General features: G+C 42.0%; 1 protein-coding gene across 4 annotated transcripts in view; it reads right to left on the bottom strand.

The window, feature by feature from the left end:
* cux2b (cut-like homeobox 2b) overlaps nucleotides 1-13,570 on the bottom strand; it is a 141,815-nt gene that overhangs the window by 63,518 nt on the left and 64,727 nt on the right. For 3 of the 4 annotated variants that reach the window (XM_036144639.1, XM_012882900.3, XM_036144641.1), the window contains exon 3: nucleotides 10,735-10,782. The exons of the other annotated variant lie outside the window; for it this stretch is intronic. In XM_036144639.1, the coding sequence (XP_036000532.1) occupies nucleotides 10,735-10,782 (48 nt within the window). The remainder of the gene's footprint in view (nucleotides 1-10,734; nucleotides 10,783-13,570) is intronic. 4 annotated transcript variants of the gene reach the window in all.

Below are 13,570 nucleotides of genomic sequence, written 5' to 3'. Positions count from 1 at the left end.
ATTTGGCCCTAACAGAATACATGTGTTCATTTCCATTCACTCTCCCTCAAGTTAAAGCTTGATCATTTCTATAAAATTTGCTTTAAATTAATGAGAAATGTTTTTAGGATGTCTGTACGCACCATTGCAGCAGCGTCTCTTGATTGATGAAAAACTACATATATTTATGGCCCCGTGCACAATCATGGTTGGGCCTTTTTATTTGAGAAGAAAAAAAATTAACTTACAATGATGATAGATGGGATTGTAGATGGCCTGGAGCTTTAAGGCCAACTGCTGAGGAGGTATGGTGAATGACAACTCACGTAATGTGGTGTGCTTCGAAACAGAGGCTGAGCATAGTGGGGAAACATCTCCAAAGATACTATCAATATAGTCCCAACAGAAGAAGTGAAATGAATGAATGTCCTTATATTTGTTAATGACTTGCTTTTTTGTAGTATTTATTACTTTTTTTATATTACTTAGCAATTGGCATTGTAACAACAGAAACCAGTCTGAAATGTCTGGGCCAGGGGTGTCAAACACATTTTAGTTGAGGGGCCGCATTCAGCTTAATCTGATCTCAAGAGGGGCACACGAGTAAACTCATTGCAAGATTAAATAGAACTAATAAATGTGGACTTGTTGTTGATTTTTATATTAAGTTAATTTCACTTTTACACAATATATTATGAATCACCTCAGCGTTTTTAAGAAAAGTATGTGCAATTTCAACAATACTTTTACTCAGTTAAACATTTACTTAAGTGCATTATGCATAAGAACTGACCACAGTGATTATACAATGTTGAAAAACATTTATTCACATTTTTTGGAACTTAAAAACACTGTCCTGCATGACAAAATACATCAAACAGATAGAAATTAAGAAATGATTAGATTTTTTCCATACCTGAAGCTTAATCTGCTAATTAAAACACAGCGCCCCTTGTGGACAATATAGGAACTGCATATTTTCTATTAAACAAAGTACATGTTTTTTTTCAATAATTGTTTTATCATTCTCTTCCTTTTATCTCATCCACTTGTGAAAGTCAAATCTGATGAGCTCTTTGTGGCATCTTATTGCCACATTGCCAGACAGGACACTGGGGAAAAAAAAAGATTATTATTTTTTTTTTATAATGATAATGCATTTAGCCACAGGGCCGGACTAAATTGTTCGGCGGGCCGGATCCGGCCCGCGGGCCGTATGTTTGACACCCCTGGTCTGGGCAGTTTATTAATTTGTCATCCTATGGACCTAGGCTTCATGCTCCAGTGGGAAGATAGATACAACTTTGTCCAGTATATACTGAAAACTAACTTTGATTAACATTATTGCATAGAGCATAAAGCTTCAAGTATTGAAGGTATATAAACAGTATATGAAAAGAAGTGCTATAAGTACGGGTCTAAGAAGCTTCGCTGCATTGAAGTGAAAAACCTCTGGAGAGGTAGTAGACGTGAGAGACCCAAGGATGGTATTATCTAATGTCCAATTACACTCCTACAAACCCCCTACAGCTCTACCCCCCCACCCCCCGCTATGCCTTTCCCTTACTCTCCCTCTCCTCACTTCTACCTTCCTGCCTCCCACCTTCATTTGCTGCTCTTAGTATGAAGAGGACACAAGTGATAAACCTGGAGCAGAAAGCCAGTGGTTTACATGGCCCCAGAGCCCATTATGTTCCCCACAATAGGCTGGAGGCTGGGACGTGCTGTGAATGGGTAATGGCCTGGAGATCCTGGGCCTGGCCCCGCTGCTCAATGAGCCTGACAGTGGAGCAGCAGACAGACATTAGAGATACCTCGCCAACCCAGTGTGGAGCAGTCTGGTCATAGCCAGGGGGAGGTGGGAGAAGATGGGAGAGTGGGAGTGAGAGAGTGGACAGGGTTGTAAATGCCCCTTGCATAAGGTACGGTATGAATAATAACGCAAGGGGAATATTTAGAGCCAACTCAGTGTAGGGATCTAGTTTACTGGCACAGAATTATGACTCTATAATATATGATGCAGACCGAAATCAACACAAGCCTGCCTTTTAAAACTGTATCAGACTGTATGAATGTGCCGCTCACTCATTCTGACACCACCTTCCCAAGTTAGCCATCCACTCAGGCAATCTGTACCTAATAAGCCCAAGGTTTAGCCCGTGATGAAGATCCGTCTTCATTGAGCTGGAAAAGCTGTAGTGCCGCCAAGCATTTTTCCTAACGGTGCAGTCCCTCATCTATGAAAGTGCCATAGAGTCCCTCAGACAATTAGGCAGGGAAAAGCTTTATGACCGTTAGACTCACTCAGCGAGCGGCGCTCTCACCGCCAGCACTGCCAGGAGCGCTGGATCGTGCAGAAAGGTAATTACGGAGCCTCTCATAATGACACGGAGGAAGCTTGCGTCATAACACCCACAGCCTTTTATCATAACGCTGTAATTAATTATCATCCTTGACTCTTTGATTCATTCCACTATTCATAACATATTCATACATTCAAGAGAAATTATAATTTCCTTCAGGAATTAATCAAAAAGGAGGAAGAACTGTTCGCTTCTCGATGGATCATCAAAGATATCCACCTCCTTGCGTGGAAGGAAGGCTTTGAGGAAATCAGTGTGGAAAAGATCTCCAGCACTTCAGCACCAACCCCTCCACACTGCCCAAGTCCTCTGCATGCAGGTTCACAGTGGTTTGTAGGGCGATGCAGTTTTTTCCGGATAAATAGGAAAGAAATGTAAATTGTATTCTGAATGGGAGGGATGGTTTATGCCGATTGATAATCCGATCAACATGCATCTAAGCAAACTCGTACACTACTGCTTTGTTTACTATTGTTGTGGTTTAGCAAAGATGGAAGTACTTCTTCTTCTTCTGTGTTTTTTTTACTATCAGAGTTTTTATATACTGAATAAAGCCAGGCGAATATACATACACATTATCATCGGATTAATTGATTGTGTTCCCATATAAACGGTACAATCTGATATTTAATATGAATACCTTTAGATCCGATCGTGATATTTTATGCACCTAAACATAGCTACTATGTTGAATTGTGGAAGGATCAATTATTAACCTCAAGGTGTCTTTAACACATAGCAGGAAGCCTGAACAGAGTACAGCAAAGTTGCTCTGTATTATGCCTCGGAGCTTGTAATCTCTGAATCTGGTGGGACACGCTCCATTTAGAGATGTTGGCACCCTTTTGGACATCTCAGAGGTAGAGTAAGGGTCTACGATCTCTAGAGAATACACACAGACTGGTGCTTATGGTTAGTAATGCGATCCGTGCAAAACACGCTAATAGATAAAAGAGGATGCTGAGGAGTGCTAGGGTTTAAAATTTAAAGTGCAAATCATTGGGAAAAAAAAAGTGACAAAGACTGCAATGATTACTGGACACAAAGACAGTGAATTTTTAATAAAATATAATATACTTTGCCTTTTTTTGCTAAGTTAATTGTAAACATATATTTGGTAGGTGTAGGAATTTGTAAATGTTAGTCAATAAACGTGAATAAATGTAAGATCTTTATTTGTTCCTTGTTGTCAACTCAAACATACGAGTGACATCAGAGGTTTCATCTGTGAGAATGCAAGTTCAGATGTTACGAATACAACTTACAAAGTTACAACAGCAACCTAATGCATTTCTGGATCTAAATGTGGGGAAAACGATTTGCCCAAACTCAAACCGAGCATTAGAATTGAGAGATGGGGGATTTAGGAGGCTTTGAACGTGGCTTGACTGTTGGTGCTGGACAGTCTAGTGTGTGCGTTTCAGAAAACGCTGATCTACTAGCATTTTCACTAATAACGGTCACTCGGGTTTACAGAGAATGATCTGAAAAAGAACAGACAAATAAGTGAGGGGCAACTGTGTAGACCAAAATGGCGTGTTGATGTCAGAAAAAATAGGCACTCTGGTTCAAGATGATTGAAAGTTGACAGTAGCAGGAATAAAAAGACTTGTTACAAGGTATGTGAAATATCAGCTCTCAATTCCAAACAGGCTGGTGAGATTTAGATTTAGATGAGCTAAATCAACAGAAGACCGTGCTGATGCCACTCCTGTCAGCTAAGACCAGAAAACTCAAGCTACGTTCTCAGATGACCGCTGGTGAAGAGTTTCAATCATCCTGGATGCAGAAAACCAAAAAAAAGGTTAAAAAAAACAAAAACAGCTTAACTTCAGTTCTTGTAGTCACTCTTTATTGAAAGATTTTTCTCAGTTTAAAGCAAGTGGGGCAGAAGTCCCAAACTATCAAGCAGTTTATATCTGTAGGTAGTTCTGCATATCTAAATCTACCTGCACCTAGGTGTCCCCGTAACAACAGGGTATCATTAGTGAAGTGTTAGCTTGACAAGCTGGGAGATTGGTTTGGTCACCGGCAAGAAGGTGTAAATTGTTCTGAAACTGACATTAACGCTGGACTGTATATTTTTGAAAGCTGAAGTCTGAGGCCTCCTCTGCTGTTTAGAGATGTTTTTTATTGTTTGCTGTAAATGGCTTCCTTCGCCCTTCTCACAGCCTATATCTCCTCTATCTAGAATATGAGGATTTTGGTCATAAAAACTGTGTCCCTTATCCTTGAGATGTAGGTACCCAGCTGGGTCTTGTCCTGAGGAGCCGTCCTGAGAGTTGTCTTTGGAGAAGTTGTCTAGTATCTCTAATATTAAAGTCTGCACATTCCTCAGTGCAATGAATTGTATACACTACACCGCTCAGGTTGTGTTTGGGAATTGTATCCTTAGGATGTACCAGCCTCTGTCTGAGAGTTTGGTCTGAAATGCACCGGGATAGAAAATCCTTCTGCGTTTCCCAGATGTTCCAGCAACATAGTGATAACAATATTTGTGCACTTGTTCTTTTCCTTGCTCTGTTCAGCAGTGTGCTTTCCCGATTACCTTGCTGTCTTAACATAGTGGAATCCTAGAAATGCCTGGGTGTTCACCTGAACGATAAACTGGACTGGCGTCGCAATACAGATGCTCTTTATGGGAAGGTTCAGAGCAGACTCTACATGTGAGGTCTTTTGGAGTGCAGGGGGCGCTCCTGAAGACCTTCTTTGACTTTGTGGTGGCATCAGCCATCTTTTTTGGTGTGGTTTGTTGGAGCAGCAGCTCTACGGCTTGGAGAAAGCCCTTCAGAAAGGCCAGCTTCGACCGAGCATACCCCCTCACTGACTTTGTCCAACATCACAGTTGAACAATGTCTCCCACCCCATGGATAAGGCTGTTGAAGAACTGGAGAGCTCCTTCAGAGACAGACTGCTACATCCTAAATGCCCAAAGGAGCATTATCACAGATTTTTTTTTTACTAACACACTTTAAAATCATCACTGCTCCCAAAGAACTCAATAAGTGTTGGCATCTCCGCTGATTTCTGCAATCTTTTTAATTCTTATGAACAGTGTGTTGGTGTCTTTTTATATATAATTATACATGCATGTTTTGCACTTTTCTTAAACTCATCCTACTGAGGTGTGCATCTATCATTTCTGAATCATCATTTTCAACAGCAGATAAACGTACAGTACGTATTGATCTTATGTTACAATTTTGCCCTTGCTAAATTGTCTTTTTTTTTACTATCGTGTGTTACTACGTGCTTCCATTTATGCCTCACTTCGCTGCGGGGACACGTGAACATCCCCATGGAGGGACAATAAAGGATATTTCTGTTCTTTTCTATCACACAGGACCACCACAGTAGGACAGTAGCAGTTTCTGGGTCCGATGTCACCCCCCTTTCAGTGGAAACGTCAAGACGATAGGATCAGAATCTGACATTACCAACATGACAGTATGGGTCCAGTGTGGTTTGCGCTGCTGTTGGTGTAATAGTGAGTGACATATTTTCTCGGTGTACTTTGTGCTTCTAAGTACCAAGTGAACATCGTTTAAACACTGCTGCCTAACCAAGTATACGTCTGTCCCTTTATGACCACACATCTACCCATCTTCTAAAGGCCATTTCCAGCAAGCTTGTTAGGAAGCTCAAATCTACTCTAACTGGTTTCTGTAGTAGTTATATGTACCTAATAAAATGGCCATTAAGCGCATGGCTCTTAAAGCCAAATCGTAGTCTGATAAAATAGGCATCAGTGCGTCAAAAATTTGGAGATCAAAAGTTGGAGATGAAAAAATTGACCAATTTCTGATCGGTTCATCTCTATTTGTTGCATTTGTTGCATTTCATCAAATATTTCTGCTGTCAATACGACTCATACAGGCATGCATTCAGACTGCAAAACCGTAGGAACGTGGCTGCAACTCTGCAGCCGTTCGCCAATAGGTAATTTAGATGTGAGGAGGAGAAAAAGCTGCTGTGTCTTCAAAACGCCTCTCAAAAGCTGCTGAAAAACAACGAGCAACAACTGCAAAAACAACAACAACATAAAAAACATTGTCTAACCTCACACCATCCCTCTCCAACCTCAGGGGAAGGAATGGCACAGTTAGACTCATAAACAGGTGTCCACCGGCCCCCCGTTCGCTGTGCTTTAATAGCTGTTTGATGTTTTTGATGTCTAGTCAGCTCGATCGTACCTTGCTGCTTGATAATGAGGCCCAATAATGATTCCTGAGCTTGAGGGGTTAATGGTATGTAACCGGCAGAGCTGCTAATTACACGTTACAAACTATTTATCAGAATCTCCATCTGCGCAAGCACCGCAGCTCTCATTGTGCACGCTAAATTACTCCACGGATTATCATTGTAAAGCAAGTTTCAGTAATTAGGGAACCATACTGCTGTTTTCTTATTCTGAGAGCACCAAACGACATCAAGAGGAGAGGAGAAAAATAGAATGACTTGTTAATTTGAGCCCGGCGCTCCGGATGCGGAGAGGAATCTGCCTCGCTGGAAGAAACGTGAAAGAAATCACTCGCCGTTCTTTCGCTTTCTTCCCTCTTTTTTCTTCCCTCTGCCTCACAAAGGTTTCGTCCTGAGGGGAGTTTACACGCCAAAGTGAGAGGGAGGTGTAAATTGCATCGCGAAGCCCGCAAAGTTGCGTGGCGAAACTGTTTGGTGCGCGCTCAGAGGGCGGAGAGAAGTCGGAAGGGAAAGTTCGGCGAAGAGCGAGGTCCAGTGGGCCGGACTCTCCTGCGACCGGTTATTTGAGAAATAACCGTCACATCCCTCAGCCCCAAAGGTGTGCCCAAGACCACAGAGACATGTACCATCTCCACTTCCTCCTCTGTAAATTTTTATTAAAATTACCTTCATTATAAGACAGTGTTCATTATAAAACCAAAAACGCTGGTCTCTCAGGGGCCCTGTGGATTAATAAGGACAGCGGTGTATTTTAAGCCGTAAACTCAGCTCCTCACTGTCCTTAATCTCCTTCCTACTTCACAAGGCCAAATTAACACCTCTCCACAGCTCTGACGGGACCTCATTAGCAAACTTCCAGCGAAAGAAAAGAGGAGAGCGGAACGAAAAAGAGGAGAAGAAGGAGGGAAGCGACCAATGACAGCCACCAGCTCTGGGATTAACCCTTTCTCCTCCTCCAGCTCGGCAGAAAAACTAGGTCGGCAACGTGTTTCTAATCAGTCGCCTGGTTAGTGATAATTAGAAGGCAAGATTGAACGGGAGAAGAGAGAGAAAGTGGGTGGGGAACGCTGAAATGAAAGAAAAAAAAAGAGAGAAAAGAAAGAGAACCTGTCATGTTGCGAACACTTCAAACGAGCCGACTTCTCCTTTAGAAGTGGCATGATGAGGGTCCAAATACGGCGAGGCGCTCCTCTGGGCCTCCGAACTGAGGTTGAAGGGGAGGGGATGACGGGGAGGCAAGGACCCAGTGTGTTCTCACACGTATTTACACACACACACACACACACACACACACACACACACACACACACACACACACACACACACACACACACACACACACACACACGGCAGGACTTCTCTACCGCTCGCCACCTGTATGGCACAGCTGCAGGGGAGCGTTAGCCTACTCCAAAACCACACAACCTGTCCAACTCCAGCCTCCTCTTCACACTCCCCCCCCCCCCCCCCCCCCCCGCAGCAGGTCGAGGTCCCACAGCTCACGCTGAGGTCGAGCAGACTACTGCTGGGTAAAGTTCACAAGCCTCTGCAAGCTGTTTGACATTACCAATAAGGTCAAAGTGTATCAGAAAACACCAGAGGATTACAGAGTTGTGGTGCGCCGAGCTGCAGGCTTCACCTCCTCGACCGAAAACAAAAAACCACCCGGTGTCAGAGAGCAGTTTACATGCACTCATCGTGGACACGAATGCCATTAAATCTGCTTATAAAACTGTTCTTTCTCCATCTTGGGATGATTTATATACAGATTTTCATCTGTCAGAACTGGATGCACAAGTTGGAATTTATTGTTATTATACATACAGACTCAAATATATCAGGAACCACTTGATTTCTGTAGCTATGAGCAATCCTATTTCTGGCTGGATACAGGCCCAGTCTTAACAAATGCTGGTAAAGTTCATTTTTGATAATCGTGAAGGTTGCTATAACTGAAAGAAAATGTGTTTCGATGTGTTTTTAGAACCAGCAGAGGAGACAAAGACTGAGCAAGTCAGCCAAGTGGAGAAGTAAAGGATTTCCAGTCTAACAAAATTGTACCAACTGTCAAACATGTTGGTAATAGCTTCATGATAATGATCTGTTTCACTGCTAGGAGTGCTGGTGCGTTACACAAGGAAGGTGGAAAAATTTAGATAAGAGCTAGCTTCAAAATGCTTCAACTTCACTACAAATGAACATCTAGCTGGCTGAAACCTGGACACAACTGGGTGTTAGGACCAGGGATGCAAGTTATCGATTAACAGGTTAATGTGAAGTTGATTGATCTTATCGATCCACATTTTCTTTAAAACCCTTTTTTTCTCTTGCATCACGAGAATCTTTCCATAACGTGAAAAACCGGCTGCTGCTCTGCCGTGCAGCACGGCTGAAAAGGAGCTATTTAGCCGGCAACTTAAGGAACTTGTTGAGTGTTTCTATTTAAAAACAGAACCGCATAAAGAGCATTTTGCATCCTCGTTGAACAGTGCAAAAGTAATCCCACACCAGACTTCATGCCGCGTCCGTCATTACTTTTTTTCTCTTACTACTCGGCGCGGCTCTACTCCAGAATGATCGGCAGCGCCTTCTGCTGGATGGCGGCCACGCTGCAGCACTGAGAGCGGACTTTATCGGTTAATCGGATGGAATAAGCTTTAATCTAATTAACCATCAATTGACAATTAATCGTAAGTCGACTATTTGTTTGCATCCCTAGCTGCAACAGAAAAATGATCCCAGCCATATCAAAGCTGGTTTTGGAATGGATGCAGCTGGCTTACATCAAGTCTCTGTAGTGGCCCTGACCTAAGCCTGATTGAAAATATATGGACTATGCTTACAAGTGAGGCCCATATCTCTACTAAACATCTGCAAGACTTTGACTAGAAAAGGGGCATGCTTTGAATGCAGCTTGCTAAAATGCATTGAACCAATGCTCCCCATGTATGATTTTGATGCCCTGCAAAGTAGAGAAAATCCATTATAAAAATCTAACTTTTGCAATCAATTCCTATTTTTTCTAAACGTTTGTTTGTTTTATCGTAAGTCTACAAAAACGAGAGCATTTCAAATGCAGGTTTAAAAAAAACCCAGAAATGACTGATATCGGTCCCGATGATAATTGTACAGGAGCTTCTTATCTCTACATGCGTCTGTTTCCTCAGCCAGCAAGAGCACTTATCAAGTTACACAAGAGAGACCAAGAGGTACCCAGAGAGGCCTGTAGCTAAAAAGAAGATGGGGGGGAAAAAAATAAATCATTGCTCATTATCAGCCATCTATTTTATCTACTATACGGCATCTCTCAAATCCCAGTTGTCAGACATCAGTGGCGTGTAAATTAATCCTTTGGGTTCCTGCTTGCACAATAAAGATATGGACGGGTGATTCAGATACTTCTGCAACTTTACAGTTGGCAGTAATTGAATTAGCACAGAAATCAACCACAGAGCTCTGGTGAGCGTGACACGGAGCACGATAGCCCCTGCTCGGGAACATGGCGGCTTGGGCATAGTCAATTAGAAAGCATTAAAAAGGAGCTGCCAATAATCACTACCAAGAGATCTGAACAATCCATGCTGAGTGTTCTCATGTTTACAGATGATGGGGGCTTTCAGGTTCACGCTGCGCGGGAGTTTAGGGGTGGGGGGAGGAGAGCGAGACTGGAAACGTATTTGCGGTATCATTTCCATAAGCCTCTGCTTTGCGGAGCATAACGTAGCTCACAAATGTGATTTATGACCTTGGTTTAATGGCTGGAGCAGAGTCTTCGTAGGTATCAGATGACTTTTTCAATATGGCGACGTCAGAGGGGGCACAGTGAATGCACCATCTCAACAGGAAATGAGGGCTTGTCTCAGCCAAGAAAATATGAGAAGCCAGATATCTGATCATCTAATGGCAGATAGATGCTACTTCACTTTGACAGAAAAGGCATCAGTCAATAAGCGCTAGATGAGCAGTAACACGAAAAGTATGCCATGGATTTCTCCCTCTATCTATCAAATCATTCGTTCAAGGAGCACGGCAGTCTGTTCGGGTCAATGTTCATAAAGTCTCCAACAGGAGAGTCTCCTTTAACTAACATTTGTGGAACAGAAAGGTACAAAAATCATCAGTAAATGCAGCTCAGTGGTCTCTGGACTCAGCAGGGTCCGTGATCTGGAAGATGCAGCGACATGCGACTCACCTGCGCCTGGAAACTCTTGAGAACAGGTGCCACCATCTCCCGGACCTCCTATGCACACACAAAGAAACAAAAAAAAAAGAAGAGTAAACTCTGCCTTAGCATATTCTGCCGCGAAGACGCTGCACCTGTTCAGGGATCAGACTGGCCTGCGAGAGAGTCGACTTTTTACGGTTCCACTGATGTCTACAGTTCTGTAGGGCAAGGGTATTAGTGGTTAAACTGAAAGGGTTTGTGTGGGCATGTTAGAAAACTGGGGCTTTCCAATCGCTTGCTTTAGAGCTCAGAAATCCTGACTAGTGCAAGCTCTCGCAGCCGCAGGTAAGGGGATTGTGCTGCCAGCGGTGACAGCCTGATCCCGTTTTAAACGCCTGTATTATACTGACGCGATTGCAGCACGACGCCGCACACTCCAACTAAGACAGGCAAGCAGCACAGCAAAAAAAAAAAAAAAAAAAAAAAAGCCTCAGGGCTCATTTATAAAACATAAAATATTCTCTTTGACTTCAGCCAAATGTCAATAGATGATTATTTCAAAGAAAATGATGAAAAAGGACAAAATCACGTCTGTATCTTTCATAGTTTTATCTTCTGCTGAAGTAAGTTCAACCCACCTTAAAAGCCGTTTTGCCTTTTAAAACAAAGATGGAGCAGAGTAACGGCGGAGTTTCGTGTTAAGGCAGAATAAAAAGGAAAAGTTGACGCACAGTGATGCACAGATGGCATCTCAGCAGGTATTAGCACTGTATGCAAAACAATAATGACATTACAGTTCGCCTAATGCAAACTCAAATCACAGTAAGCTGTCTTACCAGCTTGTGGTTTCCAAACCGACAAAACTGTCTGGGAATTTGTTATTTTGCTGGTAAAAGAGCCTCTTGTTTAAAGCGTCGCTACCAGCGTCAAATGATAGACGCTTGATTCGGTCCCTCGTTGATCCCTTTGCCAAAATGATTCCTTATTTACCTTCAAACAACCTATTTGGATCTGGGGCCGAAGGAAAACACACAGGAGAAAGGAAGCAGAAACGCAAAAGATCAAAGTGAGTATGAGACGAAGCAAACGCGTTACACTAATATCGTTTGTTCCTGATCAAAGCCACAGATGAAGACGATCACACTATCCTCGACAGGTGATCCAGACCAGTGAACACCAACCATGGTGCTCAAGGCACACTGCTCTGCCCGCTTTAGAGTTTGCTGCCAGGTGGGAGGGAAACGTCTTCGCCAGCTTCAGTTTGACCACAAGATGTAAATAAACGCTACACACATTTCACTTCGCGATCAAGTAAACGCGGAACGAGATCTGGCAATACTAAAACATTGTGACATTTGTGATCCAAGTGAACTCTGTCGGTGCGAAGAGCGTTCCAGTCATACTTCCTGTAGGCCTTCGCTAACATTATGAGCTCTGGGTAAAAGGTGAAGCCTCCTAGCTTTGAGCTAAAGCTAGCTTTTCAAAGAAGGTACGCTTTGAGTTGTACCATGTTGTTTTGACGGAGCTGGCTAAAAAAGACTGCTCAATGGGCTCTTTTACAAACGCTTTGAAGAACTTTATGTGGCAGCATTTGGGATACTTGGTGGGACCAGAAACATGATTTATAGGGACAGCAAGGACCCCGTAACTAATTAAGCGTTAGTCTCTAAAGGTTGACATCTCAACTGGAGCCTTGATTCAGAGCTAAATAAAAAATAAAAGAGCTATTTCTACACCTTAAATACTTAGACTGATCCAAACTGTGCTGGAAAACGCTACAGGATACCGAGAGTACAGATAATTTTGAAGAAAATTAAATTTGTAAAACCTTGATTATGAATTTAAAAGGGAAAAGGGAGCCGTTTCAATTGTGTTTAAAACATTAGAAACCCTGTATACCAAATATATGGACCAGGTAGAACTGGATTGTAATTCTACACCGATTACTGATTCTAGAAAACAGAGATTTGGATTTGTAAAAATTATGCTTGATTCTCAGTTTTCAACAATTATAGAATATAGACTAATGTAGGGCTCTGCAGTATATCAAGATTTAAAAAAAAAAAGATATGAGAATATTTTATTATGTTATTTTTCAGCTGTTTATCATATTTATCTACAGCTGTTTGTTAAAAATGTGTTTGTGAGACATTTAGGATTAATCTTTGAGTAAAAGATGCCTTTATGTAATAACTTTATGAAAATAAATATATATTGAGATAAATATCGTATTTCGGCATTCAACCTAAAGTTAGAGATATCATTTTTGGTCCATATTGCCCAGCCCTAGACTATATTGGGTTTCCTCAAAAGCTTGGTTTATTGTTACAACCCTTCCAGGACATCAAAATAATGAAAACATGCCATATGCCATCATATTGGGAAATCAAACAATGACCTGCGATCAATAAGCAAATACTTAACAATGTGCATGTCTTTCTACTGTCAGTACGTTACAAATGTAGACCCCCAGACAGATCAGTCCCTCCAGATATAAAAGAATAAGAAATTCATTATTTCCACCTCAACAACATGGCTTTATTGAAATACAACCAGCGATTGTGGCTTTATAACAACTTAGCTGGAGTTTCTTACTGACTCTACCAGAAAATCCTTATGACCCCTGAAACACTTTCTGCGGAATTTAACAACAATCATCACATTGCAGTAACAGAACTGCAGCCTAAATACTTATTCAATTAGCAGATATTTGGTGCTGGTTCTTTTGCAATAGTAGTAATATCTATTTTTTTTATTGTTATTGCAAAAAGCACAGAACATAAAGCCATTGATTGAAATGTTTGGATTCTGGGTGCAGAAGGGCACTTATCCTCATTCGCTTTCAGGATAGTTTGGTTTAAGA

Source organism: Fundulus heteroclitus, chromosome 12, assembly GCF_011125445.2.
Source record: "Fundulus heteroclitus isolate FHET01 chromosome 12, MU-UCD_Fhet_4.1, whole genome shotgun sequence".
NCBI lineage: Eukaryota > Metazoa > Chordata > Actinopteri > Cyprinodontiformes > Fundulidae > Fundulus > Fundulus heteroclitus.
This window is presented reverse-complemented; position numbering and strand designations above follow the sequence as displayed.